This window comes from Coloeus monedula, assembly GCF_965178545.1.
Source record: "Coloeus monedula genome assembly, chromosome: 6".
Lineage (NCBI taxonomy): Eukaryota > Metazoa > Chordata > Aves > Passeriformes > Corvidae > Coloeus > Coloeus monedula.
Window position 1 is genome coordinate 34,260,265 of NC_138786.1, and position 22,564 is coordinate 34,282,828.

The 22,564-nt window shown below is 37.7% G+C and overlaps 1 protein-coding gene across 1 annotated transcript in view; it reads right to left on the reverse strand.

Moving 5' to 3' along the window:
• The window catches only part of CDIN1 (CDAN1 interacting nuclease 1), a 125,597-nt gene extending 105,317 nt beyond the window's left edge, over positions 1-20,280 (reverse strand). The window contains exon 1 of the mRNA XM_082282975.1: positions 20,013-20,280. Within this exon, the coding sequence (XP_082139101.1) occupies positions 20,013-20,113 (101 nt within the window). The 5' untranslated portion in view covers positions 20,114-20,280. The remainder of the gene's footprint in view (positions 1-20,012) is intronic.
• Between the last annotated feature and the right edge of the window lie 2,284 nt (positions 20,281-22,564).

Here is a 22,564-nt window from a genome sequence, read left to right on the forward strand (position 1 = left end):
TTAAATACAGATCCCTAAAAATTGCCTTTGCCTCAAAGTCAATTTCATAGCATTGGCAGGATCAAAAATAAAGCCCAAAAGTAAAGATTCTGAGGAGAAAGACATCCTGCATTGCAGGCTTACACTATTCAGTGATAATAAAAAGGTTAAATTCAGGCATGTGCATACAACTTTGCTGCCTATAGCCAGGGTTATGAGTATAACTGTATGACAAAGCTCAGCAAAGGCTACTTGAGAAGAGTCATCACTTCTATGACCTTGACACTGGTTGGTCCCACAACTTCTATACAATTTAGTGATGTGCGAGAACAGATGATGGTGCAATACATAGAAATGGCAGCATTTAAAATTCATAGTAGCGTAAGGCCATTACTTTTCCCACTGGGCCACTTGAACTTTAATAATGTCTGACCTAGTTGGCCAATAAGTTCTAGCAGCAGACAGAGGAAAATTGCCAGTATTAGATACTGTTTGATTTTTCATTTAGGAAGACTTAGAAGTTCCTTTAAGAACAGAGCACCAATTCTTCCTGTAGACACCTAATTTTTTGATGTCTCTTGTGACAACCAATATATTTTAAAACAACTGCAGACTTTGAACAATCTGTATCAGAGGTGTAAAAATAAATTGCCAAGGTAAGTACAAATAACCAATACAGGCAATGATCCCAAAATAATGCTAGCTCTTTGCAGAGTTAAATTACACCTTCCTTCACCCACACCACAAAAATGTAACTTCCAACAGCAATATTACAAGAGTAACTCAAAATATGCTATATTCAAATGATTACAAATTATTTATGGTCAAACTCCCAACCTGAAAAGAGAAGAACAAAAATGCTATTTTTCCATTCACATATATATGGTTACGATAAGAAGAACATCATGCTTCAACAGTGGATAAATACATAACGTGTTAAAAAAACCACAGGAATAGAAGAGTAGCAGTTCTATATGAAAAGAAACTACTTTTTCAGTCTCATAATCTTAGTAAGCAAGTAGTGAAAAATTGACAGTAATTTGCCCAAGATATTGCTCTGATATAACTTCCTTCTGGAATTAAACAGTGCTTGTTGCATGAATGTTTGAAACCTGTTCCAATGCCAAACCCCCACAGAGACCTCTATAAGTAAATACTATTTCACTAATGTTTCAAATCTCTTCCATTAAAATTTAAAACTGTTTTGTAAGGTCAAATTATCAAACTGAAAAATATTTTCAGATGTAATACAGAACAAAATATATTCACAATAAAGGCTTAAGAAATACTGTCAGTGCTAAAACATGAAATTAAAATTCCCAAATAGTCTGACATCAAGCTTCGATGACTATCGAACATCCTCAGCTTACAGACAGCAGAACTTGTCTGGTACCCTTGAAGTACCTAGGCAGGGAGTCCACTGACAAAAGAAACTGATAGGAGTCACACAGGATTTATCTCCTGCATACGCATTGATAATCTCAGTACTCGTCCACCACACCTCCATTTCCTGGTATTCTCAAAAATTCTGCTTTTAACTCTGTCATTAAATTTTTAGAGAAAATTAAATAACCCCCCCCAATGCCTGAGACTAGCGAAAGTAGACAATTTGTTTCTCCTTGACTTCAACTACTCCAAGTTACATAGCAGGAAGAAAAGTTTCTTAATATACAGGAAAGAATCAGTGAACGTCCCAAAGCAGAGGCATACAGCAGCGCATCAGAGCCTGAGAAAAAAAGGCAAAACACCTGTGAACTCCTCATTTGCACTCAACTGTACATCATCCACACTTTATTACAATTTACTTCAGTTAAGACTGTACCAAAAATATGTTTGCAAGTTTGACATCTTTATCTTAGTGGCACAATCTAAATGTTGAACCATTAGACAAAAATACACTAAAGTAGTTCCTTATCTGATATTGGTTGGGCAAAGAAGGATATTCCTAGGGTGCAACAGCAATGGACCTCAACAAGCAGTTAAGGCAAAGAAGATACAATTCAAACCAGGGGTTTATCCTTCTCCTATCTTATCTGCCCTACCGACTGGGCTAAGGCCCCCACAGTGAAAATATACTCAGTAGGCTATTACTGGAAAGCAGTATTTGAAATATTTATTTTGTGTTCATCCCCTCATTTTGTTTGGATTAGTCTATCGTGCTACTTCCTCGTGCCCAAGAAAAGAAACAGGTCAGGTGAAGTCAAGGTAAGTTTTTCAGAGTCCAATCTCAAATTTACTTACTGTGGAGAAAGGGGAAAATAATTCTACTCTATAGAGCTTTTTTTCAACGAAACTATATTGTCCTGTATAAGCTAGATGTTTAAGTTTAGAAAACTATTTTTTATGAATGAATGGCAATTCAGAGCTAATTAGATTGTTCATTTTGTATTAAAAAATTAGCCTGTATGTAAAAAGCATATCTGTGCCAAACTAAATAAATCCCTAAACACCCTTAAACAATTTGCTCCTAAAAATATATAATCAAATTTAGAAAACTATAAACTACATTTAAAATTTATTATTTACAAGCAATTAATTACAAAGACAGCCAGGTGGCTTTCATTACATAAATTACTGTTAATGACATTTGCCTCATGCTGCTACTGTATTTAGCATTTGCATGCATCACATGTCAAGCGCACACACTGTTGCATAGCTTTCTCCAGGATAAAAAGTGAACACCTTAAGTCAAAAAGCTTCCAGTTATCCAATCAAAACTGTTCATTCCTTAAAAAAGTCAGGATATTATTTATGTATCCCATTCAGGATTTAATTTAAAATATATTCAGGGTATAATTTCAAGAATCAAACACAGATGATACAGAAGTGATAGTTTTTAGTACATTCCCATTCTGATTATGATACAGACTTAAGGCAAGAGGTGAATCCATTTATAGCTAGTCCCCTTGAGATTTTAGAGCCCTAGACACTGTTTATAATTTTTAAAAATTACAATTTTTAAGCTATTTGTAATTATTGAACAAAACAAAAGGGAAAAAAAGAGAGTCATTCTTGTCTACCTACCCAGCAGTGCAGTATTTTGTCTTGTATATCTAAGTTATTGTACCATGCATGCAGATATTTACAAAGCCTACTTTCAGCCCCAGGGATATAGCTTATTGTGCCATAGAGGGAATAAAGTCATTTAATGCCACTACTTACTTCCCCTTGGAAAGATTGCAGAAATGCACAGAAGGTAATCCAGCTATTTCTTTTTACTAGTGTTCTTCCAGCACTCTTTTTTTTGAAAAGCTGTCTAGCTAAAATGGCAGGCAATATGAAGGGAACATCTGACAAGAGCTGATCACAACATTACATTAGTGTGTCCTAAAACTTCTCTAACCCTTTCCACTCCTATCAACAGGCTTTTCCTTCCCCTTCCTCCCCTCTCCAGAGGATTTATTTTTCTGGTGTTCCTTATATTGCTCTGAAAATACATACAATGACTATAAGCTTTGTCTCCTGCAGTGCCACTGCAGGAAAGGCTGGCTTTCCAGAAGAACTCTTACTCCATACACTGACAGAAAAGAATCATCTCTGATATAAACAGTCAGTAAGATTGACTATACAGCATCACCTTCATTAAGCACCAAAATTTCACCGGTTTTGGTAGAATGAGTCTAGAGGCTTTGATAAATAAATGTGGAAGCCAAGGAAGAATGAAAAATAATTCAACAAACATTAGTTCTATGTTAAAATAAACTGAAGATTACCTCAGCATTCATCAAGTAGTATGGCATGACTCACTGACACTTCTTAAATTTTTGTGACTTATCAAAAACATAACAAAAGTATACATTACTGTCTTTATACTAAGTCCATAAAGACTAAAGTAAAAAAAAAAAAAAAAAAAAAAAAAAAAAAAGAGAGAATGATGTTAAATAAACTTCACTGGAATTCATTGAAATTTGACTGCTAATATCCCTCAGGTAGCTTTACAAAAATGCCTCACAAAACATCCAACCCTATCCTCTCATATTTTAAAGTTTTAATACATTACAGTAAAGCAGCAAAGGCCACAGAGCCACCTTCTCTTTCAGATTAATTTTAATTTGTTCTTATTTAAATATCAGGTTATATGTTTACCTAATTTCTAAGAGTGGCAAAGTAACAGAATAAGGACTTCAGAAAATAGTGAAAATTGAGAAAGAGAACAAAATATTCTCAACTGGAATGTTTGCATGTCTGCATGTTAGTGAGTAACTAGACTTACATATATACATTATACATGACATCTTAAAAGAGAGTGTATATTCTTACAAAAGAGTCATTTCCACTTTTAACTAAAGGGCATCAATACCAGAATGTTAAGATCAAGTTTATAGACCAAGTTTTTAGACACCAAGAGATTTAGAGTGAAGAAGAGAGCTAAGCTATAAATTAGTACTTTGGGGTGGATATCCTTTGTTTACAAACCTTTTAAGACTAATTAAAAGATCCCTCTATCGACCTTTATTTAGAAGTAATTTCTCCTTCCCCATGACAGTAAAGTTTTAACGCCAAAAATAGAAAAAATGGCATGAACATAATTTTTATGACAGCAGATATGCAAATATTTTTGTCTCTCTGTACCCCCAAAGTATTTTGTTAATGCACCTCTTTCTACTAAACCAACTGCAAAGAAATATTTAACTTAAAGTTATGGCTGCTCATATGTAATGTTACCTGGATTTAAAAAAAAAAAAAAAAAAAAAAAGGCAGAAGGCCTCTCTATCCACCTAATCACCATATCAATGACACATGCCACAACAGAGGAGCACTAGTTTATTTGATTGATCATGGTAGATAAACTCCAAATAACAGAGAAATTAACAAATGCTTGACATTTGCTCAACATCCATTATTCTGACACTGCTTTCAGGATTTCAAAGCCTGGGAGTATGCTTAATCAACATTCATATTCCCTAGTGAGCTACAGGCACCATATTGCGCCCCGCCTTAGTACTGATGAAAACTGCATATTGGCCATTTCCAAAATGTTCTGGGACTCCACGCAGGGCCCCTTCTCTCCCTTGTTCCTGTTCTGCAGTTTTCTTTTAAACACTTCCAAGACAAAAGCATCTGCCAGTTTTTCTCTCTGGGGATGTATGCAAAATGAACTTAACAGTTTTAAGGCAAGAGAAACCCTCACATCTAAATTCATTCATAGGACAGAAAAGGGCCTAAGAGGCCTCTCTAGGGACAAAACCCTGCTGAAATTTTCCCCGACAACAGTGGGAGCTTTATAAAATCTAAGTCCAGACAATTTCCAATTCAAATGCCCAGCATAGCATGACCTTTGTCAGATCTATGAGCCCTAGATGCACCCACTATTTTTTTATTCTAACCAGCACAGACATTAGACAGGGCACTACTGCTAAGCAGGAGGTTGACTATTTGCATGCTCTTCTATTGTGAAAATGTAACAGTGACAGCACTGTGTCGAATTCTTTTCCCCCTAGAACTTTAACTCCATAGGAGAGGCATAGCTGACAGATGACTCTCCCAACATCTGTGTTATGTACACTGCACAGCTGAGGAACCTTGGATCACTGTCACGGCTTCTCAGAGATGACCTACACCTTTCTTATATCTACACATGATCAAAAAAATAAAATAAAAATTTGAAAATGCTTTTTCTTAAATGAAAAGTAAATATGGCAAGAAAGATTAACATAATTTAGTCATTAAGCTGTTCACATAGCAGCTCACCATATGTTGTATAAATGTCCTATACAAAATAATTTATCAGACCTGACACGTTGCATATCATATTGTATTATTTAATATGCTTACTAAAATTTCATGGATCGAGCGCCACTTCTGAAAGCATACAGAAAGCCCTACAAAATATTTCTTCATCTTCCATGATTTATTTTGATTGCCTTTTACAGCTACATGATAAAGTAGAACTTGCAAAATTACGAGGTTACGGTTTACACAGCTATTGCTTCATATACTATAATATAACAAATGGCTCCATGTCTATATACCGTTTTACTTGCATTTAATATTCAGAAGCACATTAAACTAAGCACGCTGCTTTCCACTGCATATTTTAATAATTTCAAGAGGTTATTTCAGTAAACATCCTGATCCACTAATGCAAAGTTCCACTGAGAGATATCCTTGAAAAAGAAACTAAAGCGCTAAGAATGACAAAATAAACTAACACAAACAAGTAATATGTGATACATGCTGACCTCCCCAAATCTGTCTACATAAAAATATATTCATTTCTACACAGTAACTGAAACATTTGAATAATATCTTTAAATTACTGTGATTTAAAATGTTGGAATGACAGACATCTATTGCAGATAAATGGACAAAATTCTCTATCCAGAAACCTTGAAACCATAAAAAAATAACAATGTGCAAGAATGATCGTCTGTCACTGTCCAGGTCTGTGTCTAAATAGTAAATTAAAACAAAAAGTGTAAGCAGGAAGCTTGTGAATAATAGTTGTTGGGCAACCAATGGAACTTGTTTGGAAAAAAATGCACAGCACTTAGATGACACACCAAGCAGACAGATATGGCTAAGAAAATATTTAGACTGAAACTATGCATTTATTCCATGAAGGACCATTTTCCTTTCCTTCTCAGACCACTGATGTCAAAGGAACACAATACAAATGAGATAAAAAATGCAGCCCAACTTACTCTTTTTGGTCAACAATTATATTCTCCTGTTCCTAATAATAGGATAAAGGAAAACATATTCCTGTGTTAGACAACTCATTGCAATGAGGTCATTGAACTCTATTTGGACCAGCACTTGCTTGGCTTATTGGAGTACCTGCCAACTGGTCAAAGCAAATCTTCTTTTTTAAGCTCTGTAAGAACCAGAGATCTAGCTTTCAAATTATTTTCTTCTTTTTGTATTTTGTGTACCCCAAGAAAATGCACTTGTCTAGGAGGACATACTGCTCAAGTGTGTCAAAAACTGAAGGAGAACTGCATTTACAACATGCATTTTATATTAACACCGTAAATGGCTTATGTTCAATAGCCATTTCATATATAGGAACATAAACTCACTCTCTGCCCATTAGTTACTGTACCCTCCACAAGTTGTAGTCTCCAAATGAGCATCTGCATTCCACAGAAGAGATGCAATAAAGGACTGGATGTTACCAGTATCAACAGAGAACTGGAAAGAAGTTCTGACATCTCCCAGCCAACCACAAATAGAAACAGAGATACATGATGTCTTTATTGTTGTCTGTGTCCTCAGTTAACAATGGGGAACTCTAAAAGACCCTTTATAGTAATTCAGTCACAGGAGTGAGTATTACCTCCATTCTGGTCCCAGTTTTTATGTTGCCTTTGAAACAGTTTCAGACAGGCTGCATTGCATAAGAGAATACTTATTCTACCACATGAGTCTTTTCGGAGGAATATTTGATAACATTTTTTTTTTCTGTGGAAAAAATGTGCACTATCTTAGGACATTTTTATTCAGTGTTGAACTTTCTTGGAGGTATATGGAAATCTAGGCCATCAAATGCTTCCAAGACTTTGAAGGCCTAAATACAGATACACAAATAGAAGACAATCACCGAAACAATAAAGTCTTCTTCAGCACTACATCCTGATCTGAAGCCTTTTTCCAAGTTTGGATAGATGGCAACACTTGTTAACATTCTATTCAGATGAAAAGGACAAAGCAAGATACTGAAGTTCAAGAATGCTCCATCACAAAGCAATGAGACTATCACTATCAATCAGGCTACTGGATATTCTGGCGTGTGGAATGGAAGTGATAATATTTCCTACTCATATCACTATCATTACTCAAAATGTTATGTACACAAGAATTTTAAGAAAGGGTCGTACAAAAAAAACCCCCATTAGATAGGTAAAAATGCTTTAGTCATGTACAAAACAGAAGTTTTTATCCTAAGTTGTTCACAAACCACAGTATTTTTCCCATGACAGGTGCAGGTTCCTGTTTGGCAAATTTAAGCTTGTTGACAAGAAGTTCAGTTACTTTGAATTCTTCATTTGAAGTCCATGGACAATAAGGACTCCTGAGATACAAGCTGAAAACTAATGACGGAGCATGCCTATGAGAGTTTGAAAACTACTTGTATAGTACAGATTAGTCAACCAAAAACATGAACAAGGCTTTTAACCATCACCTGATCAGAAGAACACAGAACACTATCTTTCCATTCTTCTTTCAATGTTGTTGGTTTTTCTTGGTAAAATACTCTATCAGGCTTGTCTTAGAAGACAATTTTATTTGGATCCGTTCCTGTATTCTGTTTTCTTACAGAAATTAATCCTTAGCATTATTTCACTCAGTTTAAAGTGTAATACAAGCTTCTGAAACTTTCACATTGCAAAGAGGGATGTTACTTTCACCAGGAACTTAAAGGAATGACCAATTTAAAAATAAGTCTCATAGAAGCATATATGCTATTTTTAAGTGATGTGATAAGCCGTAAGGGGCATATATCAGCACCAAAATGGTTGTAGTCATTAATTTAAGTAATAAATCATAGGTCCTGCCAACAATGACAGCAAACAGATGCTAACAAGAAAATGTATTATTTAATATGTTGTGTGTTATAAAAATGTGTTTAGAACACTTCTTAAATTTTTATAATAATATGCATTTAATACATTACTGTTTTGACACATACAAGAATCAAATTTATAGGTCTCATTCAGGACTTGCTTTCTCTTCTGTGAACACAGAATGGATTCCTGAGGGAGAAAAAGCTCAAGAAGTCAAGGTTTCAAATAGATGTTTGCAACAAAATCGAGTTGTCTAGCTGTCTTGAAGCAAATATCATAAGCATTGAATCTCACTAGAAAGTGAAAATCAACTAACTTGCTTTTATGTAAACAGAAGTATTCCCTGAAAGTTGGAAGGAAAATCAAATAACTGTGAAGTTTACCTATATGTATGGACAGCAAATGATCTTATCATTTGCCATAAAGTTAAAAAATAATTCTGTACAATCCTTACACGCAGAATGTCAATATTGAATAATTCTCAATGAGTCTGCTGAGTTATAAAAATAGCAGTTCTATTTTTCATTGTGTCTTATTATTTGTTTCTTATATCAGTTTATATAATACCACATAACACTACAATTATTTTCACCAAAAGCACCACTTGCAAAAATGTCAAAACCAAAACAAAATCTATGTTAGCAATTAAACAGTTGATCTATTCTATTCCTTCCATTCACAGCCACTCTCCTCTCTGGACCCTGAAAGCCAGACAGAATGATGATCTGATTCTGGTACTGACACGTGAGAGCGTAAGAAATGCAATTTTGCCTTTTGGCAAGCTCTGCCACACTAAACAGAACCACTGTGCAAACACCTTTCCCAGCACTGCATCTCTGCTGCTGTACATTCTGCTGCATAAGGTCCCTCTGCAGGAGGGTCAATTGTTTCTAAGATCATCGCTGCTTTTTCCAAACATTTTTGTTTTGCTTCAAGGAAACTATTTGGATAATAACAGTCCTGTTTCATTTTGATTTTCAGTAAACTTCTGTTATCAGCACAGTTCCTTTCTTCGAAGTGCTTCACTCAATGCGTTAAAACACTTGAGAAAGCAGTGATCAGAGTATGGAAACTAAATTTTCTTCATTAAATCTACTGAAGCAGATATTAAAAATGCATTTAATATACTGGGGATGGCTGGTGGGCATCACTGACTGTGACAGGCCAGTTACTGATGAGCTGCTGTCAGACGGCCTTCTCAGCAGGGATCTGTGTCTAAGGCTGCTGAAGGACAGCAATATCTTCCCTTGTGTGTAAGCTCTATTCATCTCCCAAGTATTTACTAAATCACAGACCTCTGCACACAAACCCAGTGTTTCAGCGCATGCTAACAAATGATGGATGGCCTAGTCAATTCGTTATGTCCTGAAAGCGTGATTTCCTGCCATTCCAATCATCAAACCTCTAGAGCCTTCAGAGCTGATCAGTCCTGGAGAATATATTTTGCAGGCTCTATTAAAGGAGTAGAGGTTCTTTCCATTAGTCTCAAAATTTTTTTTTCCCTGGCTGATTTAAAGAGAACTCTCTCCTTCCAACAGCACCACTGCTACCACTCTCCTATGTGTAAAGTATTCAGCAAATGTACCTTTGATATGCTAGTGAAATAGCACTCCTAGAACATGAGCCAGCTAAAAAGATGGATTTTGTTTGTGACTACTATAAATGCAACAATATTTGATTTAAATTCATCTATATGTCTTTATTACGTAACCTAGACAATCCTCAAAACATTTTGTAACTTAGCTTTTTTGATCAAATTCCTTTTACAGCAATGGAGTGCTCAAAAGGACCTGTTTTCTTTGTATTTGCCTAATGAAACGTATCAGAACTCTGTTAATTACGTTCCTCTTAAAAGCATAAGACATTTAGGAATAAACTTCTGATGTTCAAAAGACAGGCTAGCTGTCAAAGAAACAAAGCTTCTAGATTTCACCCTTTTCATAGCAAGGCAATATCATGAACAGTCTTTCTTCTACATGTTAGAGGAGAAATTTTATTTACCTATTCAGTGATCTATAGGAGCAGAATATACATACCTCATGCCTCTTACTCCAAAACACTGAGCTTCAAATGAAATAGTCCACAGCTGCTGAAGAGTTAGCTGTCTACAGCACCACAAGTTTTTAAAGGTGGTACAACAGATGTGAGTAAAGTTTAGGTACACAAGCATTTGGTTACTCTGATGTGCAAAGACCTTGGATTTCTTTACTTGCTAGGTGTGATCCAGACACAGCCAGTACAAACCAATCCACATTGCCCTACTGTTCACCTCAACCTTGACCTGGAGATTAAACTCACTTTTATTGCACACAAAGGTCATCTGTGTTAGGTCAAAATTCAAAGTCCCTTGTCAGCTAAGGTTGATATATTCCAACCTTTCCTACTCTAATGCATCAAATTTTTCATGGTGAGGTCATATTCAGCAGACAGCGTATTCAGCAATTTATCGTGCCATTGTAATATAGCCCCGAATATGATTGTCCAAAAAACAACGCATGAATAAAATATTTTCCATTCTGATGTAGCAAATCCCCCATCCTCATAAAACTAGAGCCTAGACTTGTTTGCAGGCTTCAGAAGAACGATACATTATGGAGCTGTTTCTGAAATACAATCAAGAATTATCATTTCTATCACAATATTCCTTAAATACAAGCAACATGAATATAATGGTATCCTAAAATCCACAACTCAATTAAAATGCACATATGGTCAGTGTTAAAACTTCCACTTCATCCTTCCTTAACAACCACCATAATCTTGCCCTTAAATCTACAGACATCTGTTGGTCTATCTGATGACACCAAGCTTGCTTTAGAATGAAATACTTAGAAAAAACTGTGCCACAAGACTTCTATTCCTATCCTACTGGTGATAATCACATCCATGGAATTTAAGAAGTGTCAGAAAGTACAACCAAACTAAACCTCACAAAGCAACAAAGTAGTGTACATGGTGACCAAGACAACTCTCCCAGCTTTCACATATGAAAGTATTTTCTTTTTTTCTTTTCTTTTCCCTTTATAAATAATTTTCTGCTCTTTCTCTGTTTTCTTTTCTCTTTTTTCTCCATTTTATTTCTTTTTCTCTTGCATTTTATCTCTTTTCCCTCGTCTATATTTTTTCTCTTTTCTTCCTTTTGTTTTCTCTTTTCTCTGTATTTTTTGTTTCTTTTTATCCTCTCTCTTTCTTTTTCTTCCTTTTCTTCTGAATTAAACAAGAGCACTTAACACAGCTCCAACAGACTCAGAATGCATTTTCAAATTATAGAGAACTAATTTCCACATCTGCTTTAAAAGGCCCCCTCCAATCATTGTATTTCACCATCAAATCTTCAAAGGATATAGGATTGGCTTCTAAGTGGTTTGTATAAATTCCTCAAGGCCAAAAAAGGTTTCCCTTTACTCAGCCAAAATGAATTTCACAAGTGCAATAAGTCCTGTTCTGTGTAATTATTTTTTTTATGAAAAAAACTGTACTCCCATATGGTAGCACTTCACAAACTGGAAGGGGAAAACATTAAGAGAGAAGAAAGAGATTTATCAGTACTCAAGAATTCAGAAAATAAAACCTTAATTTTCCTTGTGTATTTCAAACAAAATTTCAAGACTAGCGTTTAAAATGGGCTTGTATTTTGCTAGGATGGACAACATATGTGGGAGTGCTTGTAAGGAAGAAGATGGTTACAGCTATTAAAAATGTGACAGAAAATTACAATGGACTTCCTTCAAAATTAACTTTCATGCTGACACACACTTGTATATTACACCTACTTTTCTATTAATAGGTAACACGCAAACAAGTCAAAAAAACCCTTCTATCTCTTCAAACAAAGGAAAGCACCCATGTCCTGAAAACCGAGTGTTTACATGTGCCAGTGGAAGTTTTCTGCGTACATCCTGTCTACTGATGTTGGGAAAGCCACAAATGTGAGAAAAACTATATTTTCCATTCTACTCTGAAGCCTCCCAGTGCTATCAATATCTAATTTTAAGTACGTATCTTCTGTTTAATTTAATGAATAATAAAGAAGATAAAGTTTTTCTGAGTCATACACAGATTTTGTTGATCTCTGTCACACAATACTTCCTATTTTGGGTCACAGCACAAGCCAACAGTTTGTTAGCAAGTCATACCAAATACAACTGGTTACAAGCTCTTTAAGGCTTGTTCACTGACACTGAAGTGAAAAAAGAAATCGCCCACTGGTTCAGCCTATCAAAGCTGTAATACAGATTTTCTACCAAGGGTTCGAATAACAAGAACATCTTTCCAAAGGGAATAGTATCAGTTGTTCCCATAATAACTTTGCACAGTTAATTTTTATTTCATTTTAGGGTTATTTAAAATATACTACATTTTATTGCAGGTCACTTCTTGAAACTTTTACATTGCTAATTCTCTTTTCAATTAATGAGCCAAGACCTCATTCTCACCTCTCATTATCAATCTGTTTACCTGTGAGGTTTACTGCAGCTTCAAGTACATAACTAATTTAAAATTTTATTAGGTTTTTTTACATAGACGGAAACAAATTCCATGTCAAACTTTGTTTACTCTGAAGTCTAATATAAAGGAAGAAGAAAATATAAAACTTCTAAAATTCTACTGTTCCATTGATACTCTTTTTAAATCCTCCAGAACATTTAAACATGGTACACAGGTACAAAGCATTTGCCACACATTGAAATAATTTATATAAGCAGAGCATGAATTTATGTCATTGTTAAGTACTAAGTATATAGAAAAAGGGAGTTTAAAATGTGACTTTAACCTTTGTTTTTTTCAAAAGAATTTTCTAGCACTCATAGACACAAAGGCATCTTTCTAAATGAGACTTGCTAGATCAGTGTTTGCAGAGTAATGAAAAATAGCCTAGTTCTTCTGCCTTTCAAAATAGTTAATCAACTATTCAGAAGAGCAGGAAGAGCAGGAGAAGTTACAAGAATGATGTTGGGCTTGCTATGACAAGAACCTTTCTAGGCAGAAGAGAGTGCAACTGAAGTGTCACACAGCAGTAGGTTGCCTGCTCATAAATACGAACTGTCTAATAATCCTGTGCCTGAGTTCAGAGCCTCGAACTCTGCGAGCCATGGAGGCAACTACCTGCCCTCTGCTCGTGAGCCTCACTGCCAGTTTGCCTTCCTGGGTAAGAGCAGCTCCAAAGAGCACTAGAGCAGAGCATGAAGAATTCTGCTTCCACCTCGACTTAATCTGCAGGCTCCAGACACCAGAACACAGAATTGGAAAAATAAAAAAGGGGGATGAAAGAGAAGAGCAGTTCCACCTTCCTGTTTCTCACCACAACCATCATGAGCTCATCAGTACTGCTTGACAATCTAAGCAACTGCACGAAACCAGAACAAAATTATTCACAAAGAAGCAATATATTGCCTTGTAAAAAATATTGGCTTCAAGAGGAAAATGAGAGGTCTATCCATCCCCAACTCTAAAAAACAAAACCAGAGGCAATAATGACACTGGAAAAGAGGAAGAAAAAAATGCTTCCTCAGTCTTAAGCAGCTGGTAAAAGAAATAACATTGATACCATACATTTAAACTTCTTTAGGACCTTTGTTTCAATATGAATCATCACAGAGAAAGTGATAAAAATGAGCAAATAATAAACAGATTATTTTTCCAACTTACATTATAACGTATTACTGTGCAGACACTTCTTTTTTTTTTTTAATGAAAATCTTGCTGAGATGCTTCCCCGGCCTGGTGTCATTTAATAAAGCTACCAGTAATTTGGAGAAAGAGCCACACAATTACTGAAAATGTGTGTAAAGCTGGAGTGATATTAAGTAATGAAGAACAGAGGTCATGAATGTAGAATGTGCATCCCTTGATATGCTGTGGGAACAAAGAGTGTGCATTCCAATAATAAAATATGAAGTTACATACATTAAAACCAAATAGCCATACTCAAGTACATCAATATGAAGCTGTGCATCACATTTTTCTCTTGTTTACTGGGGAAAAAAAGGAAGGAAAATTTTTAAAAAGTACTTCTCTTACAGGTTCCTTTACCCTTCTGCTGTGAAAAAAGCTCCTCCTGATCACATCGAAGTTTTCACACAAGGGACACAAACAGGATGGTACTTTTTCAAATAGATGCACAAAAGTGAAGAACTGCACACGGCAGCTGATAAAAGTCCTAATACTTACAAATCCTAGTACTTTCAAAATCTCTATAACACAGTTTGCACTTAAATAGCCTCAGAAACTAATGCTTCTTTTAAAGGAATACAAGTGAATGTACCTAAAGGAAAGTTGAGCTAGGGCAGCAAGTTTGTTAGTTTGTTTAACAGCATGAAAAAAGGAAGAGAAACAATACAGACTACACAAACTGCTTTGGAAGAACATAGCACTCCTCAATGGACTGAAAGACATTTCACAACAGTTCAGAACTTGAAAAGCATGGGTTTTGGAATCACTGATGCTCAAGGTACTGAGACAACTTGGACCATAAAAACGTTTCTGGAATCTCCAATTCAAACACAACCTGATGTAACAAATTCAAACACTCAGAACCAAGCCAGAAAAAACCTCACATTTGAAAAAAACCCAAGACAGCATCATAACAAATTGGGTCACCAAAGCTTACATCCTTAAAAAGCTTGATAGAGACCAGAGGAAGACTGTCATGGGTAACCCAAAATGTTATTTTATTCCGTATCTATCCATGCTCAAAATTGTTACTGCCTCTTTAAGACCCAACACATCCAGAACTGGAATCCCAGGGCAGAGGGGGCATTACACCAGTCCCTTTTTAAATTGGAGCTGGGAAGCAGGGAACTCTCTGCTGACAGCATTTGCTGAAAGTGGAGGCTCTGCTTTGGAGGGGCTACTTTGGGTGGTTGGTTGGGGTTTTCTCCTGGGCTTCCAATAGCAACCACTCCTAAAAACTGCACTTTGCAATCAAAAACCGTTTTGGAGTGAACTTTGCAAAGCCAGCCGGTCGCTGGGGCCCGGTCACCCCGTGTCAGTGCTGACACACCGGTTTCTCCCCCCACAGCACACCCGCAGTGGGAGAACGTCAGCACCAACATCGTCAGTCTGGCAGGCAGTGGTGCTGACCCCACAAGCGCCAGCACTTCCCATCTGCCACTAGAACCGCTCCATAAGCTCCTGCCCTCCCGAGGGTTTGCCACCATCGCTTCCCTTCGTCTCCCAGACCGTGTGATCGCCTGCAAAGATGCCATCTCAGGGGCAGGGTCTGATGCCATTTTCCCTTTCTCTCCCTACAGTGGTCGCCCGTGGTGGGTGCCATCTGAAAAGAATATTTCCGCCATTTCGGGGCTCACTTTATTCAGGGGGAGTTAGTGAGATTTAGCAATTTTGTATCTAGTGATTATTTACTGTTATTTTTTGCATTTTGCAGTTTCACTTGTTAGTAAACTGTTATTTTTTCACTTATATCTACTCACATTTTGTTTCTCCTTATTGGTGAAAAGGGATTGGTTAAAATAAAGGAGGAGAATTCATTTAAGAGTGTTCGCCTTTAAGTTACCTTAAACCAAGACAAAGATTCAGTTAAGACAACTATAACATTCAATCAGAATTGGATACAAAGAACAGGAAAATATGTACAAGGTATATATTTAAGAAGGGGTACACTCATTAGTCAATCATATTCTACTAATAAGAAGCTTTAGAAAAAGTTTCTGAGAGAAACAATGTATTCTGCCATACACAGAAAAATTGAAACAACTAAAACAGTAAACAGCTAAACTGAAGTACTAGAAGACCAGTTCGGGTACGAATTTAACTCTTAGAAGTTGGACTTTTCAATACAAGTTAAAATAGTCTTTGAAAAAAGGTAAAAGTTTAAAGGTCTAACTTACATCTTGGCACTATAAATAGGTAGTGCTAAGGTGATTTGTATCTAGAAGATTCTACTCGTACGCAGCTCTAACTACCATTGAAGAGAGAAACATGCACTGAAAAGAAAGTTTTAACTTTCTCAGAACATCTCCTGCAATATCCTACATTCCACAACCAGTCCTACAATGGCTCATTCAATTTAGACATTAGCTCTCATTGAGAAGAATAGTATCTCAGAAGAACCTGAGTCCATAGTTGAAGGGAAAGCTGAAGAATACAACTACAGAAGTAACAAAGAAAACCACAAATTATTAGCAAAACAAAAAATTCAGGTAAGAAGCAAAGCAGAAAAGTTAGTGCACTTCAACAGAAAAGTACAACACTGAATACAGAGCATTATCAGTCCAGTGGCATATGCATTAAAAAGATCAAGGAAACTACGGATCAGCGATCCAATATTGGCAGAGATTTATTGTGCTTAGTGCTCAAAATCACATTTTGATAATCCTCAGGTCATCCAAATACCCTGCTATTAAGTGGGAACATGTTAGGAGACAACTGCTAAGAATGTAGCAAACACCTTAAGAATAAAGAAATGAATAATACATTGGTAATTGCGAGGCAGGAAATACAAAGCACAGCACTAACAGACAAAGAATAGCAATTCGATACCCAAGTTTTTGCAAAATAACTGGATTTTAAACATAGACTAAATCCATGTTGTATGTAAAGTTACAGGGTTGTAAATATAAGAATTCCCAACACTTGTATAAAAATACTTATAAACAGTATGAGAAGCAGTCTAATTTTGACTTTTTGACATTAATAAGTCACACCACAATACTCTTTTGAAGTAATAATCTCACCTGCTGAAGTAGTTCAATAATAGTAAAACACAAACTACCCTGTTAAAAATTTATTTAGATTCACAGGTCAGGTTGGCAGCTACCACCCAGCATACCCATGCATTAAACTGTGGCAATTGTTTACAGAAATAACAACCAATTCTTAGGGAGAAACTGTAGAACAAGAGTAGGCCCTTGCTCAAAGCATGAAAGATATTTTATACAAATTAGGAGCATAAAATGTGAGGCTTCAGGAAATACAACAGCTGAGGGAGGAACCAAGAGATAAGACAGTATTAGAAAAAACCTGAGCAGATTAATGCAGAAATCCAAAGACTCTCAAGATCTATGAGGCAGTAGGAACCAGAAATATTTGAAAACTGTCAATTTATGTATTGCATTACCAGTGGAATACCAATCCTTCCCGGGAAAAGATTTAAAGTGCAAGGTGAAAGCAGCTGTTATGGATGTTAGTACTTTCCAGTTTGAATCAGCAACTGTTACCATACAATAATAGGAAACTGGCTACGGACACCTTCATCACACTGCAGGTATCATGACAGATTCTGGAATATTTTCTTAAAAAGACTGAATTAGAAAGTTGAGCTGGGTGGGGGGCTTTATTTGATTCTGCCTTTCATGAAGAAAAAAACCAAAACAGCCAGAAAGTCCAATCAGACCCTTCTTTTCCTAGAAGAGAATGACGAAAGTTCTAGATTATGAGAAAAACTTGCTTCCTCCACAGTTATCAAACACATCACTGAAAAAGCCTCCCCTTTAAGACGGCATACAAGTTTACAAATTTCTGCAGCTGGCCTCTTTTACAAGATAAGGGTTATAGAGAACGCCTGTTTTCCACATCGTAACATGTATCTGCTTCAATACACCTTCCTTACTGCTAAGGAAAGCAGTGGCCTTGGACCGTATTATTTATCTTCTGCATCTGACCTGTTATGAGAAATAAACAAAGAGACAACAAAGAAGTATCACATTCCCAGAAAGAAGTGCAGACCTCCTCAAAATATACTTAAGACAGGCATTTTTAAAAAGCTATCAATTAATTCATCACTCATATAGAAGATTATAGCCTTCTCCTAGGATGGGAAAACAAAATTCAGGAGAGAGCTACAAGCAAAATTCAGAGCAGGACATTCTCATATCATAATTGAATAACAAGATAAGAGTATGCTAAGCCATTTAAGTGTGGAAGCAACTACTACAGCTAACCTTTGCTTTTCAGTGCTCACCACACCTGAGCCAGCTCCTTTAGAAAAAAAACATAATTCTTCTCCTAAATAACCCCACACTGTTAGTTGCACATAGTTGTTCAGGAGTCATCAAGTTCTGAAACAGAAGACTCAACAGATCTTTTGCAGCATCAAGGGAGTGCACTGGGAAGTAAAATATATCAGAAAAGCCCAGTCCTTTCTGGACAAATTTGATCACAAACATTTATGTGTCTATGGATCTGTTCTGGAAGCAGGTTCCTAAAAATAGTGACTGACCTGGAAAACCAACCCAAATTCTAACCTTTTTTCAACTTCATAAGGAGAGCAGAAAAAGAGAACATGTGCATGTGTATGTATGCATGCACACACAAATACACACAAAACCTCTCTCCTAATTACATTAGCACCAAAGTGATAAAGACAAGTCTAAGCTCCTTAGACACATTATCACAGTAAGTGGTTTCCCAGGTTGCAGAAGTACTGTGCAAGCTGAGCTGGGTTCCCAAAACGCAACTCAATGAACTCCCTGAACCAACCACAATGCTTTATCATCACTTCTTCTCTATAACAGGGCAATTCTCTCACACTTTCCTGAATAGGAAAGTATTTCACTGGGCAGTTTAAAAGCCTAAGTTAATGTTGGCTCTTCATCCACTTATTGTAAGTTACACACAGCGTCAGTTTCTTCCGCCACACTTGTGGTTAAGACTAGCAAGGCTCATTCAGGAAACATGTGAATGATTTTCTGTTTTACTTATTTCTCTCTCTCACCAAAGTAGATACAGTATCTAGCTCCCTATACTTTTCTGTATTATTTCTGGTGATTTTAGAGACAGCACCACTCTTTTCCCCAGAGAACTCAATTTGCTTTCCTGTCCAATTCTGCATTAGCAATCCTTACCCCAAACCTGGAAAGTGAAAAACCTTGCAACATTCCTTAAAACTCTGTTGTAGTTGGTAGTAAGTAAATTTTAGCAATGAAGACTGGTGCATGAAGCACATCCTGTCATGCATACCTTTCCATCCTAGCCCATGGTCATTTGCAAATGTCTTTGAGAATTCTGAACATAGCTCAAGCAACGAAGCATGTGAATGGCCATAGGTAAAAAGATGATCCCTTTTCCAGTTCCAACTGGAATGCAGCATCAAGCAGAGAATTATGGATCCATAAAGTCCCTTCTCCCTAAGCAACAAGGGCAATGGTATTGCAGGATGGATTCCACACTTGGCCTCAGCCACAGACGTTCGGCCTGAGCCGTAAGGTTTCATTCACATCAGAAGACCTACTTGGTGTATAAGAGGCTCAAGAGGCCCCGAGAACTTTCACTTGGACGTTTGTCGGGGGCGCGGGGGGAAGCATTCTTTATTTTGTGCCAACTCCTCAGGTCACGGAGGGTGGAGCAGTACCCTGCTCCCAGCGGCAGCTTCAGCGAGCTGTCGCTTGCCGTCGACTACAGTGTGCGTGTGCTGGTGATTTTGTACCGTGTGGGGCCTGAACTGGGGCGCGGGGTGGAGCTGGCGGAGCGGCCCCCGCGGCCCCACGCCCGTCCGCAGCGAGCGCGCAGGCCGCCGCCGGGGGCCGAGCCGCCGGGGCCCCGCGCCGGAGGGCGGGAAGCACTTACCTAGGAAACTTCTCCTTCAGCTTCCTCAGGCTCTGCCGGGTGGGCTGCACGTGCCCCAGGAACTGGGCTATCTCATCGTACTGGGCTTTGCTCAGCTTCATGCCTCGCACCGCCGGGGCTGCGCGGAGGCGGCGGGAGGGGCGCGGGCCGCGCTGGGCGGCGAGAGGCAGAGGCCAGTGATGGCGGGGCGGGGAATCGCGGCACCCCCGGGGCCCCCTTTGCTACCAGCCCAGCACCGAGGCAGCCACGAGCCGCCGCGGCTGCCGCTTCCCGCAGCTCCGCCCCGCGTCCCGTCCGGGGCGGTGCGAGGGGGGCGGTGCGAGCGGCCATCCCGCGCCGCCCGGCTCTGCGCAGCCGCTCCGGCGGGCGGGAGGACGCGGCTCCTGGGCGGCCGGGCAGCCGTGCCCCTCGGGCGTTTCTGGCCGAGCCGGGTGCTGGCAGCCTCACGTTTGAGGATGTGTTCTGTTTGGTGTGCCGCAAATGGCTTCTAAGAGCCGCCATGGCGCCTGCGAGGGCGGAAGGAGCTGGCCCCAGCCGCAGCGGGCAGAGGAGACCGAGGTGCTGGGTCTTGCCAGCGCTGGGGCGCGGGGTCCGAGCCCTGCTGCATAACGGCGTGAAAGTGTCATTTTCAAGGCTCTTTTCACAAGTCAACGCTGAAATTACTGTTTCTTGTTGTTTAAAGGGAAAGTAAAAGCTGTAGCAGCAGAGCTGCAGATGCGGACAGGGCCTGCAGCCTTGCGCATGCACAGGGTAAAGGCTCCTTCTAAATTTTAGAAAACCATCCAAGTTCGTGCTTGGATTTTCTTCAGAGTTGGTTAAGACTCAAACTTAGGCAAGCAGTATTATTAAATATCATTTAGATATCAGTAAGTATCAGCAAGCCTTAGTTTCTGTGCTGGGTGTTTTTAATAACTACTATAACTTCAAAGGGAAGTATGCTCTCCTATAAACAACATATAAAGACTTGTGGTTATGAAGAGAATTGGCCATGCAGGTGATCAAGAAATATAAGTACTCCCTTTGGTTTTGATTTATTTGCATTAATGAACTACATACAGGATACTGGTGTCCTAATCTTGAGGTTTCAGGCACTTAAAACTATGAATTAAGAACTGAATTTCTTATTTTTATAGATTTTAGGTTCTGTTCCTTTGCTTCCTCTCTTGAAAGCTTTAGGATCACATTTTGAGTTTTTTTCAGCATCTTAGCTAGAAACTTAAAAAAGTTATTGCAAGAACACAAAATCTAGAACTTCAATGAAGAGCAAGTAGCGTGGGTATGCCAGCAGGGTCAGTCATTTAGTAATATTTATGAAACTGGTTTATGATTGAGAATGCTTAAAGAGCCCTCTATCACTTGATCTTCCATGAATTTTAGTGAGTTTTGTTCGGAACCAGAAGCCTTCCTAGGAACAGCTGTTTCTGAAACTATGACATAAATGTGTTTGAAACTCATTAATTGCCCACCAGTAAAAGAAAATGCAGTGAACCTAAGCCAAATTACAGATTCTATTCCTCACTCTGAGACAAAAAAATACTATGTGAAATTGAAAAAAGAGCATTCTTTTAACTAGGAGTATTATTTAATATAAAGATACTTTATTTTCTTTAGCTCTGTCAAAGAGTGTAGTAGGAGATATGTATGTTTGGAAGGGAAGAGGGTGTTCCTTTCAATATGATATCCACTTTAAAGGCCAATAAGTATATAATTTTCTTGAAATTTAAAAAAGGTAGTTTTCCTCTATTTTCCCAAAGATGATAATTATGGCTTTTTCTTTAGGAATTAGGAAAATAATTAAATACTGTTTCACTACCATTACTACTGCTTCTTTAGAAACAATCAATAGTGCTTCTTTAAAAAACAAACAAACAAACAACATTTTTCTGTCTTTGTTGTGGGATAATTTCCAGTGAAGGTGTTTTTAAAAATGTTAATGCTGCTATCTATAGCTTCTATCTCTGTTCATTTTGCTTGTTCACTAGTATATGTTCTTTATTTTTTTTTAATAAATCAAATGACGCTTCAGTCTACAATGCACAAAACAATGGGTTAGGACTGCAATATGAAGTTATCAGTCTATGGACCAAACTACAAACATCTGATGTATGTATTATGTACACATTGGATATATTTTGTAGTCTCTCCTACTGGATCAAGGTTTTGTAGATTTCAAAATAATTTTTTAAAAAAGCAAATTACTTTCTAACATGAAGGTTCACTGAAACCAAGAGGAGCTAATACCATGCTGTCATGGGGAAGTAACAGCCTCAGGTGTGAACTGATGCAGGGCACTATTTTGCATGGTGCAGTGCAAAACATGGAGGAGAAATTCTATGTGCAAAGTGTAAGCCACTCTTTGCCTAAATTAGTTAATACAGAGCTTTTCGAATGAAACATTCAAAAATCCAGTGAGGGGGAAAAAAAAAAGAGCGGTTCCTAGCAAGAAGAGTCTCTTAAATACTTTTTTCCATCTATCTAACTGCCTTTGCAGTTTTACTATATCAAGCAAGCATCAGACCATCTGTAATTAAAGTTGTGGACATCTATATTGT